Source organism: Aythya ferina (genome assembly GCF_964211825.1).
Source record: "Aythya ferina genome assembly, chromosome: 7".
Lineage (NCBI taxonomy): Eukaryota > Metazoa > Chordata > Aves > Anseriformes > Anatidae > Aythya > Aythya ferina.
This window is the reverse complement of record NC_140302.1, coordinates 7286354-7307722: the sequence shown is the minus strand read 5'-3', so window position 1 is coordinate 7307722 and position 21369 is coordinate 7286354. Positions and strand designations below refer to the sequence as shown.

General features: G+C 39.4%; 1 protein-coding gene across 17 annotated transcripts in view; it reads right to left on the bottom strand.

The window, feature by feature from the left end:
- PCDH15 (protocadherin related 15) overlaps positions 1-21369 on the bottom strand; it is an 883259-nt gene that overhangs the window by 212031 nt on the left and 649859 nt on the right. For 14 of the 17 annotated variants that reach the window (XM_084525148.1, XM_084525147.1, XM_084525146.1 and 11 more), the window contains 2 exons: positions 12813-12921; positions 6863-6975 (listed from right to left, as the gene is read on the bottom strand). In XM_084525148.1, coding sequence (XP_084381274.1) covers positions 6863-6975; positions 12813-12921 — 222 coding nt within the window. Of the gene's footprint in view, positions 1-6307; positions 6329-6862; positions 6976-12812; positions 12922-21369 lie in introns of all 17 variants that reach the window. The other 3 variants (XM_084525143.1, XM_084525144.1, XM_084525145.1) reach the window with 1 other exon arrangement.

Sequence of the window (21369 nt, the reverse complement as noted above, 5' to 3'; positions counted from 1 at the left end):
TTTGACTTTACTGTCAGTGAAGCTTGTCATGTGACAGTGAAATGATATTGGCACATAATGTGTCTAGACAGCATGCTTAAAAAAACCCAAAACATACATTTCTATTTCATGTGTCAAGGGTAAGAGACTTCAGTATCAGACTACAATGCTGTAAGTGCAATGAACAGTAATACTTACAGCTGACCATCTTTCCACAAAATAAAACCTTCTCCTTCCCTATAATAAAAGAAAATGCCAACTACAAAGTCATTATGCCAAATTGTAAGTGATGGATGGAATAAAAAAAGAAGAAAAAAAAGCCTGTTTACTGCAGAGAGGAAATGCAACTATTTCTGTAAATGAAAACCATTACAGAGCTTACCATTTATGGATTTTAATATTTCTGTTGCTCTGTGCATAATGACACATAATTTAAGGGTCAATCTTCACTCACAGTTGCTGGTCTTGTCTAATGTGTATCTATGATTTAATGCTCTAAATGCAAGGAAAAACATTTACCATGCTGAGATGCTGCCAAACAAGAACAAACATGTATTTTCAATGCGTATGTGCCAATGCTGGGAGAAGACTGCCTTCTCCACGATATGAAGAATTTTATTGATATATTGGAAAGGTTCTGAAGAAGAATTTTCCTGCAACTTTTTTTTTTTTTTCACCTATCCTTAATCACAATTGCTAACCCTGCACTCAGGTTTTCTTTTCTACAAGAATTCTCATCGCTTTATTGCTCACAAGACTGATAAAAAGGACACCTTAAACAGAACAGAAATTTCCAGATTTTTTTGGACTAGGTACACTTGTGTAACAGCAATAAGCAACAAGAAGTAATTGAATACTGAGTTCACAGAAGGGATGAACATTTGAAAAGCCAATTTAAGAAGCAGTTATTGTACTTAATACCTACAGGAGATGCACAGCAGTTCAGCCAAACTAATGATTTTGTAGATTTCATCATTGTCAGGAAGTGGATTGAGCAACTATTTAATGAAAAACCATTTCTTCCATTCTTTTTCTAATCTGTCGCCATGAGTACAAAAACACTCTCATTTGTTCAGTTCATGATCTATTTTGAGGCAGAGCAATCACCCTGTTTCCCATTATAGCTGATGCCTCTAACATTGTGTCAGAACCACAGAGGAGACTATCTTCTGTTGTATTTCAAAAGAGAAAGACAAAAACAAAGCAGTTCCAGAACAAGGGCAATACATTTTTGGAAAACCACACTTATCACGTGGGCTTTATTTTATTTTCCACTTTCCACAAAAGAGAAATTTGGGAGAAAAAAGCTAAAGTCATAACTTAGGAGGACATGGGTTTTCCCCCTTATAGGTTACTTTCTAGAGATTAGTTCAATAGCAAACACCGTGAAGGTTCTTTTTTCTCTGTTTCTTAAAGTTCTCATCAGCATCAGCCCTCACACATCATTCAAACTGAGAAGTCTTCATATTTATATGTATACATGTATAGCTATAATTTATTCCTCACACTGATTAAACCAAATAAGTCTTTAGTCTTCCTGCTGAAATTCCTATTTGCTGCCATTGTAAAATTCAGAAAAACAAAGAAGAATAAGCATGCATCCTTAAGTGCAGGAAAACACATTTTTTATGATGCACTGGAAAAGGGGGACAGTGATATCCACCCTGAACAAAGATAACAACTAAAGATCAACAAATACACAGAGTCAAGAGATCAAAGTAGGATGAGAAGAGTTGGAGGCTGACATTATTACAAAAACTACCAAATACTGCACATATGAAGTTTTTGAAGAGGTGAAAAAAGTCAGAATTATGGACTTAAGTCACAAAACCCATATACTTGGCACAATTTCTTTAACAGCAGTCCATCACACTTGCAAGTGACATCACACTTGCAAGCAGCAGCCACATACAAAGGCCTAGAACAGAACATAAGCAGCTCAGATTCCTAAATGGGAAGTTCTCTCACTTTCTCCATGGATTTTTCCTCCAGGAAGCTGCCCTGCCTCACCTCCCCTTGAGCCCATGTCCACCTCCAGCCCCACACTGCTGCCTGTCAAAGGCCTCCGCAGACAGACCGCCGGAGATGCACAATCTCCTTCTGCCTGCTTTCAACTTGCAAGCTGCTTGTTTCCTTTGATAACTCCCAGCTTTTGCACTGCACAAGGAGGGAACTACTGATTCCTCTTTGCTCTCAGGACTGTGATGGTATATTTCATACGTGTCTTCCCCCCTGCCCTGGTTCAGAACTGCTTCAGTTCTGCTCTGTCCTGTCCATGACAGAGACCAGTTACACACACAGCCTGGATCCATACTGTACCACAGTGATCCTCCTCTGTTCTCTTCTCCATTTTTTGTATTATTTTCTAACATTCAACTTGCTGTTGCTGGACAGCCACAGATCACTGAGCCAACCTTCACACTCAGTTATCACTTAAAACACCCACAGCTCATTCCCGAGTGAGGCCAGAACCCCTCATTTTGTGTATAAGGCCAGCATGGATCTTTCCTGACTTGTTTCATGCTGGTTTTAGCTATGCAGACCTTTATGTGCCTTTTGAGCAACATTTGTCCACTGTTTTGTCCTAAGACCTTGCTGAACCTGTGTCTGATCCTTCTTATGTAAAATGCAACATGCCCACAACAGCCTTGACAGCATTGAGAAAAGAAATAGGCAGGGAAGCTCCCAAGAGGAGGATGATATTTGCTGCCAAGCTCCACCCATGGTCATTAAGGTGGAATTTGGTTTGACTTCGAGCAGGGCTCAGCCTCTCCACATGCCTCCTAAGCAAGTACATCTTATCCAAACCTCCTATGCCTAGCCACAGACAGTAGAAATGCCACCACCCATTTGAGAGGGAAAAAAAAAAAAAAAAAAAAAAAAAAAAAGAAGAAAAAAAAGAAAGCCTTCTAAAAATTGGACCCCGAACCAATTTTCTCGTAGTGCTGGAACTTCTAACAGACTGTTCAGCTCGATACACCATGTTGACCTTCTGTTACCAACAAACAACGAGGAAACGCAAAACCAATACAGAATTGTTTCTATGGTATTATCTGCCACGAGGTTAATGCCAGTCTGACTGAACCACCAGCTGGGGAAAACAGATTTTGGGACAGGTATGTAAAATCTGGAAAACATTCTGCAGGGATATTCTTCAAAACATTCTGCCCAGCTGCTGCATGGTGGCTGTTACCAGCAGTGCTGGGAAGGCACCAGAAACCAGGCGACTGTGATACAAAACAGTTCTTTTGTAAGGCCTACTCCCTAAGAGCTGTAAAGCTCCCAAAACCAAGGAAAAGTCTTACCATAAAAATCAAGCTACAAATGTGACTTGAGACTGGGAAGCTTATTCCCCATTCCTCCAATTTTATTTTATTTTTAAAATCTAATTGCAGTTTTTACTGAGATGTCTAATTTACACGAATGCTTCCCAGCGACACAAATGCAATCAAGTAATGGCTTGAGAGCTGTACAGATGACATGAAAACCTACTCTCAAACTACGTTATAAATTTAATACCTACAGTACCCATGTGTCCACATGAGATTAACAAAACATCCCTCTGTCTTTCCATCTCATGTGATAATACCCACAGTATTTTAGCCATCAGTACAAGTATCTCTAGTGCCATTAAAAACAGAAAATCAATTCTTGCAAAACAAATAAAATTTATCTAAATAAAACATATATATATATACTTCATCAGCCTTTAATTTACTTTTTTGTTGCAGGGGAAACACTCATCTGACATACAGATCTGCCAAAACTCAAAAACACAACTCAAAACTATTTACATAAAAATGCACATATTTTCTGTATGGAAAGACATTTGCAGTTATCTAGGGTATATTTTTTTCTGGAGCTGTAAAAAAATTTCTCATGCTTCAAAACTTAGCCTGTAAAATAAATAAACAAAAGCTAGGACTTTTTGTTTATCCTTGGAATACCTCAGTGGTCACGTTTTTTCCAGAAAGATGATCAAACTTTCTCTCCAAGCAGCTACCTCCTCTTCTAAAGGCAAATAGGTGTCAAATGTGAAGTTAACTCTACTTTAGAATAAACCGTCAATGTATCTTCTTGTTACAAATTATTGACCTCCAGGAGAACGACAGCAGCTATAGAACAATGCTAAGGAAATGTAGTTTTGACTGGTTTATTATTTTATTGAGAATCCCAGCAGATGTTTAAGCAAGGCTGCATTCACAGGCTTATGCATTTTGCAGTAAGGGAGTCTCATATATGCTACAATTTTTGTTGCAGTATTAACAACACTGGAAAGCTCTTTAAGTTAAAGGCTCTAAGTTTACATGCTTCTTGTGACAGCATTGAAGTTGCCATACGGAAATTCAAATGGCATACACAAAAAGCACAAATTATTTTGTAAAGGCCTCATTGCTTAACAATGAATAGAATTGATGGGAATTTCCCAGCAGGGTGAACATTTTTTCTACCTTATCCTAAAATGCCTTCTGGAGATGGCAGGGAGGCTGAAAGAGAGCTTTCCTTGTTAAAAGTTTAGCTTTTTCACTTGTCTTCCTATTTGAGGATTAAGCAATCATCAGCAATGCAGTTTTGATGCCACAGATGAGCATACCAATTTCCTGTCCATCTTGCTTCATGCATTCTAATAATCATTTATTGACTTAACTGTCTCTTTCTTTTCACTTTTTTCTTTATTATTTTGGAAGAAAAAAAATGCTCTGTCAACATCAGAGGGAGTATTTTAAAAATTACATTTAGCGAGCCCTGCAAAATTAGCATATTTTCATTTTAAAGAGAAGTATCACACGTGGAACCTCCCCTTCAGCCCCTGCATCCCCTGCCAGATAAAAGAGAATCAGGTTCAACAACACTGCGAGAAAAGCAAACTTCAGAGTATGCAACACAAGAATGTGATGATTGGATTCGGTACAAATCTGAGACGTTAAACCAGTTCAAAAGGTCCCTGAAAAACATAGCACTAAAACTTTTATTATTTTAGCAGGTGGCACATTATCACTCTTACAGACTGGTAATTTTCCTTATTATCCCCTTGACTGCACATATAACACAGCAATATGAACCTAATAATGACTATAAAAATTTCCATTAACAATGGAGCTTGCTATTTACACACACAGAATGTGGTACCAGACCAGTGTATGTGATTTTTTGACTGATGCATTGTGCTACTGTATAAGTCTGCAGAATTTTCGCACCACCACCACCACACAACAAACTGTTACAGGGTATAAAACCCGTAACTTAGCATATTTAGTTTTATAAACCTTACGTTTCCTCATCTGTCCCAGTGATAACAGAACTGCACAACAGGAAGAAAGCAGAAAAGCATATTATTATACAAGAATCAAATTGCAAATTATTTTACTTCAAGCATATACGAAGCTTTGTACTTGGATGCACAAGTACAATAGACTTTTAAAAAGGTGCAGAGTTACTCAAAATGCCTGTAAGTTGCACTGTTATTTCTCTTCTGTCATTCTGTAATGACACATCTCTCAGAAAAGACATAAAGGATCTGTCCATCAATAGACTTATTTTTACCATCTTCCCAGACAAACTGCTGCCCTGAGATGTGCCCACAAATCTCTGTCCCCAACTCTTCTGTGCTTAATAAATGCTCCGAGACAATGCAAAAAATCCTTCAAGTTGCAAAGGCAGCAGCCAGACACTGCTTTTGCATGGCCACACAAGGGCACAGACACTGCAAGGGACTCGGGCTGCTCTGTCACACCATGTTTGTATATGCTCCTTCATCCCTCCTTATTTCAACAGCAGAAACATGCACAATTACTGCCCCCGGTACTCAAATGATTGAAATAGTGATTATTGTTTCCTCTCTGAAGGTAAAATAAATAAATAAATAAATAAAATAAAAAAAAAAATCATACTCTGATTCTTCCTGAAGAATGATGACAAACATCTTGGCCTGATGGTGTACAGTCATTAGAAATCATCTTTACTGAACTGATTTTGACAGTTCCTGCAGCAAACCTCATATCTTTGTACAATTTTGCTCTAAGTAAAATCCTTAATTTTCTGTATTTAACATGTTAAGCAATTAAACATTCATATCACCACCTCTGATTCTTTTCCTCTTAAATGTTACATCAGCAAAGAAAGCACTGAACACAGAAATTATTCTTTGCTTGCAAAAATGGGGCTCAGTAACCAGATTAAGATTTGTTTTGAGACCATTTATCAAGACACGTTCTTCACAGCTAACTGATACGTGCTTTGATCACCAGGATCAGCTAAGAACTGCAGGCAGTTACCAAGTCAGACTACAAAAATAAGGAGAGTGGTGTATACTAAAGACGACACCAACCTTCCTCATCAATGGCAGGATCTGAAAAAAAAAAACACTGCAGTGGTTTATGCTTTTTTTAGCAATAGAAGCTGAATGAGATCAGTGCTGGGTGTTTTTAAAAAGCTTTCTTGTTCTTAACGATCCCTAAACCAAAAAAACACATAATTGCTACAAGGTTGTGAGGTGACTTCTGTTATCCTTACTCCCATATTCAGTATCAGAAAATTATCTGTATCTATGAGATTCTCCAACATGGAATGTGAACTGGAGAAAACATGAAATACAGAATTAATGCATTCATAAGACAACTGATTTAGTAAAAAGCGGGATACCACATGTATGCTTGTTTTTTTATTAACTCAGTTGTCTTGAGAATGCATCTAACATGACTCTCTCCCTTTTCAAAAGTACTTCACATCCTTATCCCTTATGACGGTGGTAACTGAAGCCTGATGGTTTAAAAAGAAAATAATCCAGGAAAGACAAGCAGGATTCTACCACATTTTCTCTAGTGCTTTTTGCTACTAAGCAGTTTTCAAAAGCATATGGAAATAAGAATTCAGTCAAAATTACCTTAATAACCAAGTCAAACTTCTGGTGCAAATCTCTGTTTATTGGTTTCAGGAGCGTGAGTTCAGCTGTTGTGAGATTCATATGGAAATACTGTGGATAATCCTCAGGAGTACCTGTAAAAAAGACACTGAGGTTTGAACAAGTCTGAAAGATTTAGTTTAACAATGCATTTTATTCATAAGTCACAAAAAGAACAAAACCCAATCCTGTTACTATAAGGATAAAACATTGCATAATGTGTACATGTAGCCTAATTGTACAATAAACAGTATGCCTTTAATAACATCATTTCCTTACTCCCTCTAATCATGAAGGTTCCTCTCAACTGGGAATACCTAAATAGTTGATAATAACAGCAGGAGCCCCCACACACCTGCAGTTGGTGGAAATTCAGCTTCTCGGGTTCCAGGAGATTAGCACGCATGTAATCAGTTAAGAGGATATATAGAGAAATGATGTTTCACTGCAAATCATCTTCCACCCACCACATTTCTGAAATCCAACTTGCTAAACATACAACCGAGATTTCTCTTTTCAGCTTTGAAGTAAAGTTTCCCTTGAGGTATCATATCATGACATTAATCACAAAACAAACAACGCTACATACAGTGTTCTGCATGTGAACATATACACAAAGGAAATACATGAGGTGTTGTGATTAAGTTGTAAAGATTTTACAACTATGCTCGAGATATCCATGTTATTGCTTGAAGACAGCGCCCTGATTTTGCAATCTAAAATAGGTGCTTTAATACTTCGGCTCTTGTAGTTCTCTCGTACCCATGGACAAACTCCTGTTATTACTTCAGTACCTGTCACCTTATGAGTCTAAGAAAAGAAGTTTCTCATCAGAGGAGACGCCAGATGAGACCTTATCCATGTCTACGAGCTTCCACTCATCATCAGCAAGTAGTGCCTTGATCCAGAGCTCCCAGGATACTCTCTGACCTGGTTAAAGCCAAGGCCGTCAGAGCTGGAGCGCAGCTGTGAGCCCACAGAGACCCCACTGCGCCTGGCCTGTGCTGCCCAGGTATGTCCTCAGGGCACTGTGCTCAGGCCACAAGGCTCTGGCACAAGACCACGCAGACAGAAGGGGGTAAGAATTAAGCTACAGTGATTCTGAGCCCTGTGGCTCTCAAATAAAGCAAGCAAAAAGGTAGCAATGGGTGAGTGTTAATTGCCGGGGCTGGATGAAGACAACAGTACAGGATACCGTTCAGCAGCAGTCTCTTACCTACCTGACAGCACAGCCTATACCACATTTTTTTCTAAAAGACTAAGGTATGTTCAGTCCTTGTGTGTGTATCAGAAAGCTGTACCCACCTACTGTACTCTCATGTCTTGTCCCAGTTTATTCTGGTTTCATTGCCTGACTTTCCCTCAGCTAGGGAGCTGAGACCACAGACCTGAACAGAGCAGGGCTCAGAAAGCCAAAGCTGTTAGTAACAGCATGAACTCTGGCATCTCACAGCTTAGCAGTATTACTAAAAGGATCCGAAGAAACAAAAATACGGATTAAGTGTCTAAGATCTTGAGTCATTTTAGGTCTAGGCATAGTGCGGTGTAGCAGCTGAGAGGCAGAAAGCACTTTGCTGATAGTATGAATGCCTCACTAAGTCCCCTGGGCTCCTGGATTCCTGTATCTTAAAGCAGCCATGAGAGCAGGACAAATACTGCCAGGCCAAATCCTCAGCACAGAATAACAGGCTATAAGATTCAACAGAAAAAAGACCACTTTTCTGATAAATGATGCTATTACTGTTCACCTTTGAAGTGGAATGATTAGAAACCACTTTTTGAAAGTCAGTAGCTACCCCAGGAGACAGATTACTGCCCAAACCCATGCGCAGTAATTTAATTTGTCCCTCATCATATGACAACTGTTTGCTAAATTGTGTCTCTGTATATATAGGTATCACGGAATCATATATACACATACACACATAAATACACACATACATTCTGTGAATTTTTCTCTATACATCTATGCCATACACCTCTATGAAATATTTTTATGCAGAGTTTCTAACTCTAAGACCTTTTTCTCCCTCCTTTAAATTTTGACTCCTAATTAACAAATGTAATTTTTTAAGAGCACCAGGCATCCAGCAGCAGTTCTGAGCACATGGCAGATAACAGATTGCTGTACTCTTAGGAGGCTGCACTCAGATGGGTTGATGCTGAGAGTTAAGAAAAAATCAAGAAATTAGGGATAAAATTATAAAAGCACCAATAAAGAAGAAAAGAAAGAAGAAAACAGAGTTCCTTGAAGGAGAACAAATACATAAGTGAGGATGGAGATGGCTGTAAGAGACACAAGGTGATCTGCAGCAGGGAAGATAAAGCTAACATTGTATAAAGACACCAGAAAAGAATCTGGGAGGGGGGAGGGAGACAGCAAGGAGGACAATCAGGAAAGATTAGAGTATAACATATGAGATAGAGTATAACATAATGCCTAAATCCTAGTCAATAATGCCTGCTTAGGTGCTGCCTACCACAGGAAGTCTCCAAACTCCAGGATGCCTTACATACACACTGAAAGCAAAGTTTTCCAGGAACTGCTCCTGCACAAAAACAGTTGCACCCTGACAGAGCAGAGCAACACTCAGTCTATGCTGCTGCCTGAACTGCTTTGAGAAAGGAGGAATTGCCTACTACAGCCGTAACTAGGATGATCATGCAGGACAGGACAATGGCCACAACGTGAAGAGTGCTTTTCGTGGCGCTGAGGAAGGCTTTCACCTTCTTGCTGTGCATCAGGGAGCTTACAGGGTTAGAGAGAAATCCCTGAACATGTTGCTGCGTTTTTTGTCTCTGTTTAAAGATGAAACAAGTAGAACAGTTAATTTTCTGAAGCTGATAGAAGAAATCACAGACCCAGTTCCATGGTCAAATCCAGAAGCTGATGATTTAAAGGAAAAAATGACTTTTCTGAAGGACCAGACCGGAGAAAAGAAAGCCTTAAAAATACCAACAAAAGCAACCCAGGGTAGACTTTCAAATAGGACTGAGTAGTAAATGCAGAACAAGTGCAGCACAGGGTTATGATGTAGTTAGCACAAAAGAACAAAATGGGGTAAGGCTGCAGATGAGAGCAACTGAGAAGAGAGGTTGGGTCCTACACTGTTTCTAATGCACACGCTACATGCAGAGGGATGCCAGGCACTCCGTGTGGATCTACTGCAATGACTCACGCATATTAAAGTTCCTTAAAGTCAATGAATGCAAAAATTTGTGCATTAAAAAAATTCCAAACATCAGGTTTCCAAGATATCAAAGCATAAGAGATGAATTATTACAGTTCGATTCTCTCTTCTGAAGTACTTTCTTCATGTACATTAGCCAATACTTGAAACAGAAGACAACAACCCCACTACCACTCTGCTGAAACTAGTGCTCTAATCTTAGAATGAACCTTTAGGAATATTTAAGACTTGAACTTCTATAATTTTATCAGTACGAGTCCATAACTACTTGAATAAGCACTTTCAGACATCTTGATATATCCTTTTAGAGGATTGCACTTAGAGGTCAGAGCAAGCAGAAAATGATGAGCTTGGGCTATTTCTTCATTTCACAAGCACCTTAACCCTCAAGTTACATTTGTCTTCGGCAGTGCTATGCTCGCGTGAATGTGTAGCAACTTTCACAGGCATTTTCTTCATCAAGTGAGTTTCTTAACTCCTTTTCAATGGATTGCAGGGGAACCTGTTGTTCTCAGAATTGGAGAGGTTCACTTGTACCCTCCTCACTGGAAAGACGTTTGGTGAAAGCAGCACTGAAGCATTTACCTGACACTTGAAAGGCCAGTTACCTTGAAACCATGACAGGCAGAGATCTTTATGAGCACTTAAGGACGAGGTTAGTAGGCCACATCAGGTGGAAGCGACTTATCACTGCAGTGATGCTGGGCTTTGTTAGAAAGACTTCTTGACAATATATCCTAAAGATATCAAGAAAGATGTGCAGAATTCATATATAACATCCACAGTGCCCAAAGCATGTGCCAGGACTTGACTTGTATAGGTGTGCAGCAGAAGGAAGAAAGCAGGGTAAAAGAACCACCACATTAGAACTCAGTCAAATCAAGTAAAGTTCAAAATCAATCTCATTTCGGTAAGTAGCTTATTTTCTCATTCTGTATTCACAGTTCAGACCTCCCAGTGTTTAAAAAAAGACATATCTGAGCATATAAAGAACTACATTTAGATCTATTCACAGTTCAGACCTCCCAGTGTTTAAAAAAAGACATATCTGAGCATATAAAGAACTACATTTAGATCTAAAGCAAGGGAAAATCCATATGAGAAATATCTGCAAGGCCTAATTTCCTGTGAAACTATTTAAAATTTTCTTCAGTAAAGGCTACAATATAAATAGCACTGCATACTGGCAAAATGAAGATGGACTTAAAAACTAAAGAGAAATCCTTCTGAAGACCATGGCTCAAAAATGAGAAAAAAAAAGAGTAGCCTTTCCAATGAACATTAACGAAAAAAATCAGACTGCTATAATGCATGTTTCTAAATTATCTCTTCCAGGTCACAACAATCACTCAAACATTAAAAATATCACATGTTAATAAACACAATTTTTATTAAGTAAACCTTCTAATGAACTTTGCAAGTTACTCAAAGAACATTAAATGAACGGGCTAAATGTTGCACTTGGACATAACTGTCAATAGCTGAACTTATAAATAAACCAAATCAGTTTCCACATATAGAAGTACTTGGTGCATTTGCTCTACAAATGTTTACAAACCTCCTTAACAAAGTAAGCCACAAGACGGCTCTCTAGCAGCAATTCATTTGGAGACAGTGTCCAATATGTCAAAATCACCTAAAAATGTGGTGTTGTTTGTAATCATAGTGAAGCTTAATGTTAACAGTTTCCTATGACCTTAAGCATTGGCCAGCTCTGCATGGTATGGCAGCCATTCTTTTGTACCCTCTGAAGATAGTCCTGAAAATAACAGACATACCAATCCATCAAACCTGCTTTTTTTCCCCTTTCACAACAGACCTATCGTATACAGAATCCTGTTTGTTTGTTTGTTTTTTAAAGACAAGTAAAACTAATCAGTATGCTAATAATTAAAATTTATACTTTCACAGCAAGAAGTCCACATAGCTGCAGTTTAATGCAGTAAACAGGAAACTGATGCAGTTACACAAAATACAAATTCTCAACTCCCGTGATAGACACAGGGTAGGGAAAATACTACAGTGTTAAGTCTCTGTGAAGAACAGGGCAGGTGGAGAACTGGAATTGCAAACCACCGCCTTAGGGCTTTCCATTATTAAATCATACAAGTTAAGCAATTTGAAACAGATGCCAAACAGAAGAAAGTAGCAGGAGTAAAATAAATAGCAGAATAAAAGATGTCCCCTAGCGAAGTATCTATCTCTGAACTCTTGCTACAACTGCACCCCTCTCTGACCAGAAAAGAGCAATGTCAACTAAAAACAAAAACAGCCAACCAACAAAAAAGCCACAAGGGAAAGAAAGCATGCAAGCTCACAGGCACCAAATTAAAGTTGAATGCAGTAAGACCCTTTAAGTTGCTCTGTGACAGGAGACTTTTGGAAGGAAACTGCTCTTATTGCCTTTCTGTAGAAATCTGTTACACTACTGTCTCTGCACCTGTGAATGAAAAAAATGCATTGCAACATAGCTATGAGCACAGACAAGTCTCTCTCCTTTTGCTTGCTATGTTGCTCCATTGGCCAAATCAGAAACTTCTGAATCTAATCTGAACAAATAAAAAATAATGCAGCCATTTGGAATAACTTCTACATCACAGTTAAACATAAATAGGTAAACAATGATTTCAAACATCCCACTAACCACAAAATTTATTAGGTTTCCACATTCCCAGTCAATCTTTCTCTGGTCATAGCAAAGCGACCAATCATGAGTGATAGCAAGAGTAGCAGACACCAACCAACTAGGATGGAATAGAGGATGCCCGGTCGATCAGAAGGAGGCTGGATGTTTCGGTCTTGATCTATGGCTTGTATGGGTGGAGTGACACTGATAGGGTTCACATGTGCCTGAAATGAAAAATCAGACAGATTTCAAACAAATTAGAAAGCCAGTAGGCAGGTCTTTAGGTTTAATACAAAAACATCCCACTGTAACGGATATTTGCTGAAATTATAGGAGAAAAAGTACTCATGTATTTAAGAGAATACTTACAGCACATATCTCATTGAAATCAAAAGTATGTAGATAATGTATATATTTCTACAGTGATCTTCTGTGTTTTTGATACATTTTGTCTTACAATGGTGTCTTCGAAGAAAGGCTCTAAGCTCATAAATGTTCAAGTAAATGCTTGACTATGCTACTATAAATAGTCCCTTGAATCAGACATTTGAGACATAATCACAGCAGTGAAATACAGCAAATGCTTTAAAGAAAAGAAATAAAAATAAATCCTATTTGAGAATCATTAGGAACAATACAAGAATTTATACTACAAAATAAATTCAAGCCAAAGTACCAGACATTTCAGGGACAGGCACATCTGAAAAGTTTGGACAGACACTACAGTGATTCGTACTGCAATAATGCACACCAGGATGGAGCAGTGGGGTGATCTCGCACACTGAACATGGAAACAGAAAACAAGATAAACAGGCTTTCTTATCCTATTCAAAGGCTTTCCTCTTGTTTATTATTTGTATTCCTGTTTCGTGACCCACCAAATTCAGAGCATTCCTGTATCTACTTGCAGCACGAAGCCTTCATTGTAACTCTGAATGTCTTCTGAAGCTTCCCTATGCCAGCACACTCTCCAGGGGTAACACCAGTGCTGGCATTCCCAGCGCAAAAAGAACAGTTTCAGTAACCTTGGCTGTTCAGTCACCTAGAAAAGTAGCTACTCCATTAATAAATATGTCCCAATCTTTCCTCTCCCCTTCTTGTAGCTTTTAATTGCATGGCCAAACTGTTCAATAACCTCTATGAAAAGCCAGTCACCTTTTTCTCCACATATGACTAAACCTGGCAGTCTTTGCTTTGGAGATTTCTAACACTCCACGTTCTGCAAGAGGGAACTTGAAATTTAGCATAAGAATAGGAGTGAGACGAGTCCATGCTTGGTCAAGTTTTGGCACAGCCTTTAGTAACACCTCTGCTAAGATCTAGAAGAAATCTGCATGAGTGTTAGCGATGCCCTCGGTAAATCTATAGGGAAAAGAGATGAGCCAGGAGGAGGAAAACAAGACAAGATGGATGCAAGGGAACCTGTGAGAGGAGAGCTAATACCTCCTGCTTATGATTTTGGATACAGAGCCACATGGCTGTCTGCAGCAACACACAAACTACTCTGCCCAGGGTCTGCCCCCCAGAAGTCCCTTCCCTTGGGTTCCCGGCTCTCTGCTTAGGGCTTCTTCCACAGCTCTTAACGAACGGAAGAGGTCCTTTGCTTCCACTTACGACTCTTTAAAAAATTAAACTCTTAAAAGTGTAATGAGGAAGATGGGCTCAAAATAGGCATAAAGAAAGAGAGAAGATATATTTGACATACATTTGAATTTTTAAAATGCTTTAGGACTGCACAGAAGTTACACGCTGAGAGACAAGATTATGCATAAGTGTCCAAGACAAAAAGATGCTATTTTTGAAGTCATAGATCAGTTGAAGCACTTGCAGGCAAATCTAGATTATGGATAAAAATATGCCCACAACAAAATAAATCATTTGCGAAGACTAGCTAAATTTTTAAGTCACAATTACAATATTGCAGGTCAAGCTGAAATGTCTCAGTCTATGCTAGAGAAACAGCAATGGATCTAACCTTGTCAATAATGAGCTGTCAGCTGTACCTGGCTGCTGAAAGTACACTAAAATAATACCTTGTGGATGTATAATTCAGATAGCAAGGACATGCACTCACTTTACTTCCCAATTCAAGGAGAAGCTCAAAAGCAGCATTTAGAAAAAACACATTTGAAATTAAAGAGATTTTACTTGAACAATATGTAACACCCCATAGTGCCACCATTACACTAACTCCTCCAAACCAAAGCAATCAATTGAACAGAATGAGTTGTATGAGAAAACAAAGAATGAAAGATGAAATCCACTCTCTTTTACTCTATGCACCACACAAGTTGGTTTTCTAGGTATTGTACACACTCTGAAGCAGGCTGCTCATGAACTAGAAGATACCACACAACACGATCAGTCACAGACAGCTGAAATGCCTAGGGATAATTTAAAGCAGATTTCAATTAAATAAAATGATGTGCCTTGAAACAAAGCTAAAGGTACTTTCCTATTGTTTTAATAATCTGTGGATAATGAAAGTGTCTTTTTCACTTGAATTAGAACTATGAAAACATAACTGCACCAGTGACACTCCCATTAAGTACACTAATGAATTTGCACATTTACGATCTTTCTAGTAGTTGTACATATACTTTTTATGAAAAATAATTAAATATTTGTAGTCAAAGTATGCTTTGATCAACAGAGACAATAACCATTGTTATTATCTAGGGATATTTCTTCCTTTCATGGCACTTTGGGATTGAAAAAGCTTTAGCAGGTGCTCACAGCTGCCGATGTGGCTGGAGGCAGTGGACACAACGACAACACCCACCATCACCAGCACAACACTCCAAGAAATGACCAGGCTTTGTGTGGCCCTTGGAGAGAAAGGCCACAGCCACATCTCCACAAAGGTGGCTCTGGACTTGTGCAGAGGGGGTAGAGCCTCCTCGCAGCTCCACCGAGTGGGCACGACCCAGTTCAGGTATTGCAGAACGAGGTCTGTGCAGCCACCACTGCTTCTTACATCCAGCTTCCTTGAAAAGCACACGCACACAAAAGCACTGTCACAAGCAGCCTCAACAGAGCGCTCCATAAAATGGTGGAAACTCATTAAAAAGAGGGGAAAAAAGACTGCTGAAGAAGTAGAATGTTTGCAGGGGGGCACGACTGCTTAAGGACACTCAATCGGAAGCAAACAAAAAGCTCGTGTGGCTTTTATCGAGTCAAGCTTGAGAAAGGGCAAGGGGAGTCAGCATGACTAAGCAGCAACACAGGGAAACTGCTCAGAATAACCAGGCGTCCTTCAAAACCAGTCACATGCTCATGAAGTACATAAAAGGGTTCACAAGCTCTGGCAGGAACAGGTATGGTTTTTTTTCTAAAAAAAAAAAGGAGATCTGACAGTACTATGGTAAAATATGCAGTCATTTATTTACTCTTTCCTCAATAGGGAAGAGATCTCTCAGTTGCTGGGTTTGGTACTAACAGACTTCCTGGCGTTCAATAATACAAATAAATAAATAAATAAAATACATTAGAAATTATATCACAAGCAATAAAATTAAAAAATTTCTTCCTCAAACAGAACTGCAACAGGAAGCCTGCCAGGGTCTGCAGCACCAACAGGTGATCAAGGAGAAAAATAAAGGAGGAAGGGAGAGCTCAGAAAAAATAAGGTAGTAGTTGGAAATCCAATTTATTTTTCTGATGCCTTGCAGGACTCACTGGAAACCAGAATACTCACTGATACTGTAGACTGAACAATCAAAAGAGTAAAAAGTCAAAATGCGCAAGTCAAAACGCAGCATTCCTATACAGAGGAATCTTCTCAGCTTTGTCTGGAGGCTGCTGAGTGCCAGCAACCATCCTTTGCACTGCAATCAGGTAAGATGTTATCGCCTGCAGGCTATGAGGACGGAGCACTGGGAATCTTTCCCTCAGCTCTTTTCAACAAAAGATCCCTCGTAAGTTACTATGAAATGAACAGTGGATACCACCGTGTTTATTCACAAATGTCATCAAATTGTGCCCATCACTAAATGGTACACACTTCCAGAAGCAGCAGCAGCTACTCTTGTCACAGGGAGGAGGACTGGAAAATGACTTGACATTACTATTACAAATTCAAAAGGGCTATAATACTTTCTGGCCCTAGAAAGGGCACAGCAAGCGTTCATTCAAATGCTTTTTTTTCCAGCTATACTAAATGCCAAGACAAAGCTTGTATTAATTTCCTAAGCTCTTTTTGTGTCTTGCTCTTTGACCTACGTGGTTAGCCACAATTTGGCTGCAAATTGTTTCTGTTCATCAGAGAAACCAATAACAGGGCCAGGTCTGCTTGAAACAATCCCGTTTATTTGGAAGGAAAGCTAAAGCCACATTTCACTAGAGAGGAAACTTGCAGTTCTCCTGCATACATCTGTGAACACACTTAACCACGCAAACTCTTGCTGCTTTCATCAGCGAACAGACTGCCACCACACCTCTGAGGCACTCCTTTCCTTCTCTGCCTGCCACTCAGTTTCAGCATGCACACACAGATGATCTATTTCAGACAGTGACACATGGCTAGATCACAGACGTCTAAGAGAGATAACATGTTAATGAGTATAAAAAAACAATAATAGATGGTAAAGGTTCCCTGTTTTTTCTTACCTGAAAATTTCATGAAACAATCTATAGAAAGAGATCTTTAAACCAGCAAGTTATTGATTAGTCCCAAAGCTTGCAAAGTAAGCCATAAACCTCCACCTGCAGTCTTCCAACAGGGTTTTAGCCTCTTAAGGATAGCGAGGAAAAGGAACAAGCCATTTACTGAATGGTTTATTTGTAAATAAAGTGATAATTATATTTTAAAATAAATAAAAGAACTGCAGCAGCGTTCAATAATCTGTGCTGTAGCCAGCAGGCTGCCTACAGGACATCGTTTTTGCTGACAATAATTAAACCCAAGCAAGAGATCAGCAACTTCAGAGTACTCATGTACCTTTCTAACACAAAAGCCTTCCACCTTCTCTTGTTTATCTTTCTGATTTTCAAAGTTGTGCAGTCAGAAATACTCAGCTGTAGTTAATGCAATAGTAACTCTTTCAACCTCGTAAGAGTGAGAGCTGAACTTACTCTGCATACCTGTAGTTTTACTTGGCTGCCTCCCCAGGACATGGTGACTACATTGTGAGAAACACTCCGTAGCCAATAACTTAGGCTCAGGCGAGGATCTCAGTGAAGTAGTAATTTATTCGCGATTGCAATGGCGGGCGCCCCACAAGCAGGAGAGAGCGCATCTACTAGTTCCAAAACACAGTTTATATACCTTTTGATGGCAGGACCCTCCCCTGTTTCCCCACTGAGTGGGTAATCCAGATTCACAATCTATCTGATGCTTCACAAACAATGCATGGCCTTCAGTCGCTGGCCTGTTAAATTTCAAATTTCTTTTGACATTTTTACTGCTTGAAGTGGTAATGTTTCTTCACTTATCTGACTTGACTTGACACCGTGATTTTCACCTAATTGTCCTAAGGAGTCTGGTTGTCTGCATTTTACAAGGTCGCCTGCTAAACTTTCTTATCACTGTAAGCATATCTCAGTACCACATTCCCTCCTTCTAAACAATGTAACTCTGCAAAAACAACATTTCTATTCCCACAATTCCCCCCTTTTCTTTTTTTTATAAACTGTTGATTTTTGCAAAAACTCTTTTTATTTTTATTTATTTATTAATTTTAAGTGTAATTTGGTAAATATCTTCCTCTTCTTCACTTTCTTTGCTCTCCATTTCCTCTAATATCATTTTATCTGAGTAGGGTGGTGGATCTATGGTCATTTGTTTCAATAATGTGGTTTCAATTAACCGCTGGACAAGTCCCCTTACACAGGGGATAACGCAACAGCCAATAGCTGTCAAAACTCCTGCTACTATAATCAAGGATGTAAATATGGACATTACCATCCCTTTCCATTTACCAAACCAAGATTTCAACCATCCTGTGATGGAAGTGTCTGCTCCCGAATTTTCTGCTAATTCATTGGCAAGGGTGGTAAGCCCTTGCAATGCTCTTGTTACTGTGCCATCCGGGGCAGTATTGTTACGGATAAAAGTACAATGGTTGCCCAGCATCACGCATACACCACCCTTCTCCACAAGCATCATATCTAATGCTATCCTGTTTTCCCAAGCCATTTTGCTGATGGCATCTAGTTGTTCAGCGATTCCTCTCATCGCATCCTTGGTATAATTGATGAATCTCTGCTGATTATAATAGAAATAATTAATCCAATCCACATTTTTATTGATTGTTACCCACCAGAACAGTAACTCAAACCCTGCAGCAATTTAATTTCTGGCTTTATATTCATCCCGAACTCCTCTAGGTACCCCAACAGAATCTATGTATACTCTATCATCAAATGATATTCCTAAGCCTCCTTTACTTCTTCTGGGTATTTGTGATGTTTCTCTTTCAAATGCCAGGGTGAAGGGTATAGCTGATTGAACAAGTGCACAAGTGCCTTCCCAATTAGATGGTAGGGTGGACCGTAAGATCTTCCCTCCACCGTACCACCAGAGATCTGCCCTGGGGATCTCTAGTCTTGAGCAGTTTCCCATCAAGTCCTTGGTAGCACAAGGCAAATTCTCCCAGATGCCAGGTAGCACTCACACCCTGCCGTGAGAGGCAAGCTGTATGGTTACCTATAGCTGTAGAGAATGCAGGGGGAACTGTGATATTGTTATCATGCAAGAAACAGCAAAGAGAGACTTACAGGCCTCATTTCCCCAGGCAGTCTTTTCTTGGTACAATGCAATCATACATCGCATCCCTTGGGAGTCTTTGGTCCACCCCCATGGGAAGGGCACTATCTGGGCAATCGGTCATCCCGAGGCACAAGCATAGCAGTAGCTACAGTTGAGACTCTGGACAGTATATTTGACCCATTCTATCCAGGCATTCACGTCCCCATACCCTGTTTGAATCTCAAATGTTTGAACTGCCACATTTCAGAGGGCCTCCTGTTTACTCTCCTGTTTTCTCCTTGAGTTTCTCCCTTTCTCTGATGGCAATAGAGGATTGTTTCCATACAGCTATTCTCAATCTGGCTGTTGTGTCTCTCCCAGTTATTTGTTCTTTCTGCTCAATTGTCATTGGGCATTTAAATCTCCACAAGCTAACACCTCACAAGCATCAAATGTGACGGCTTGTGGTACATAACCCTCTGTCACAGTCACCCATATTTTGATGGGGTATCCCGTTTTTGCTATTATCTGGTCATGCCTTTTCCAAGTTGCCAATGGAACGAGGCCTTCTCTGAGGCCTAGAATCACTAAAAACAAAATTAGTAATCGATTTTTCCCTGTCATTATTTTTAAACCTTAGGTTTCCAAATAATTATCGATACAAAAAAAAAATAAGATGTACACTACTACTATAACAACCCCCCCCCTTGGGAGCACTGCAGTTCGCTATAGGTCTGTCCTTTCTCTCAATCACAAGTCACACTTGTTAGTTACCTGTGAAAATAAAAGGTTAGTTTACAATTGTAAGCTCTTATCCTGCTCAGAGTCCACTACGAGATTTTTCTCTTCAATTTCAACTTCCAACAAGTCTTTTGTAGGAACAGCTTCCCAGGTACTAGCGTCGACAGATGCCTTCACTCGAGTATAGTGAGTCCAACCTTTTTCCGCAGTTCTTATGGCTGTTTCAGTGGTCAGTAATTGTCCTTCCCATTCAGGCCGGAGTTGACTCTTTCCAGGTCCGAATCAGGACCCAGTTTCCTGGATGATGGTGGTGAATGGGGAATTCCAAAGGTGGGGTTTGAGCCAACAACCCACAGGTCCTGAGAGATGACAAAGAAGAGGACAACCCCAGAATGCAGTTCTTAAGGAAACTCTCTTATTTTGAATTGTGGTATCTCATCCCTTCTGCCCAGATAGGGCAATCTGAACAGCATCTCATATGGTGAAATTCCTATATCCTTTCTTGGTGCTGTTTAAACCTGTAGGAGTAAGCATTTTACCAAAGGAAGTTGGGTTTCTAACACTAGTTTAGTTAATTGCTTCTTTAATGTCTGATTCATTCGCTCCACCTTCCCAGAAGAGGAGGGGTGCCAGGGGCTGTGAAAATCCCACTCAATCTCTAAGGCCTGCTTTAACCCTTGCAGTAAAGCTTACACCCATCTAGTCACGTGGTCAATTAGGACAAACAAGTAACTCAGTAAAGTTTACCTGTATACTTTGGAAAGGTCAAACCCCTGGCTCCCGTCCCGCTCTAGATGGGTTACAGAACACCTTTTTATTTACCTTTTGACATATGGTACATCCTCTACATATGTGCTTCCCTAAAGTGTATATTCCTACACAGACATACTTTCTTAGCACAACATCACACATTGCTTGCACCTCCTAATGACTCTTCTGATGTAAAACAGTTAATATTTGCCTCATTATCACTTTATTCAGCATTTCTCTCCCATCAGGGAGTATCGATTTTCCTTCAGACTTCATGGCTCCTGATTCCTTAAAAAAATCTTTCTTTTAAAACTTTTTAGTTCTTTCTTAATTTTCAACAATTCCCTGAATCCTCTCTGCATTTATTCTGTTTTCCTTCAGACATTAGATGCCTTAAATACCTGACTTCTCTTTCTCCATATTGTAATTTATTTATTTATTTATTTATTAATACTCCCAAGCCCTGCTTTCCCAGAAAGTTGAATAGCTTGTT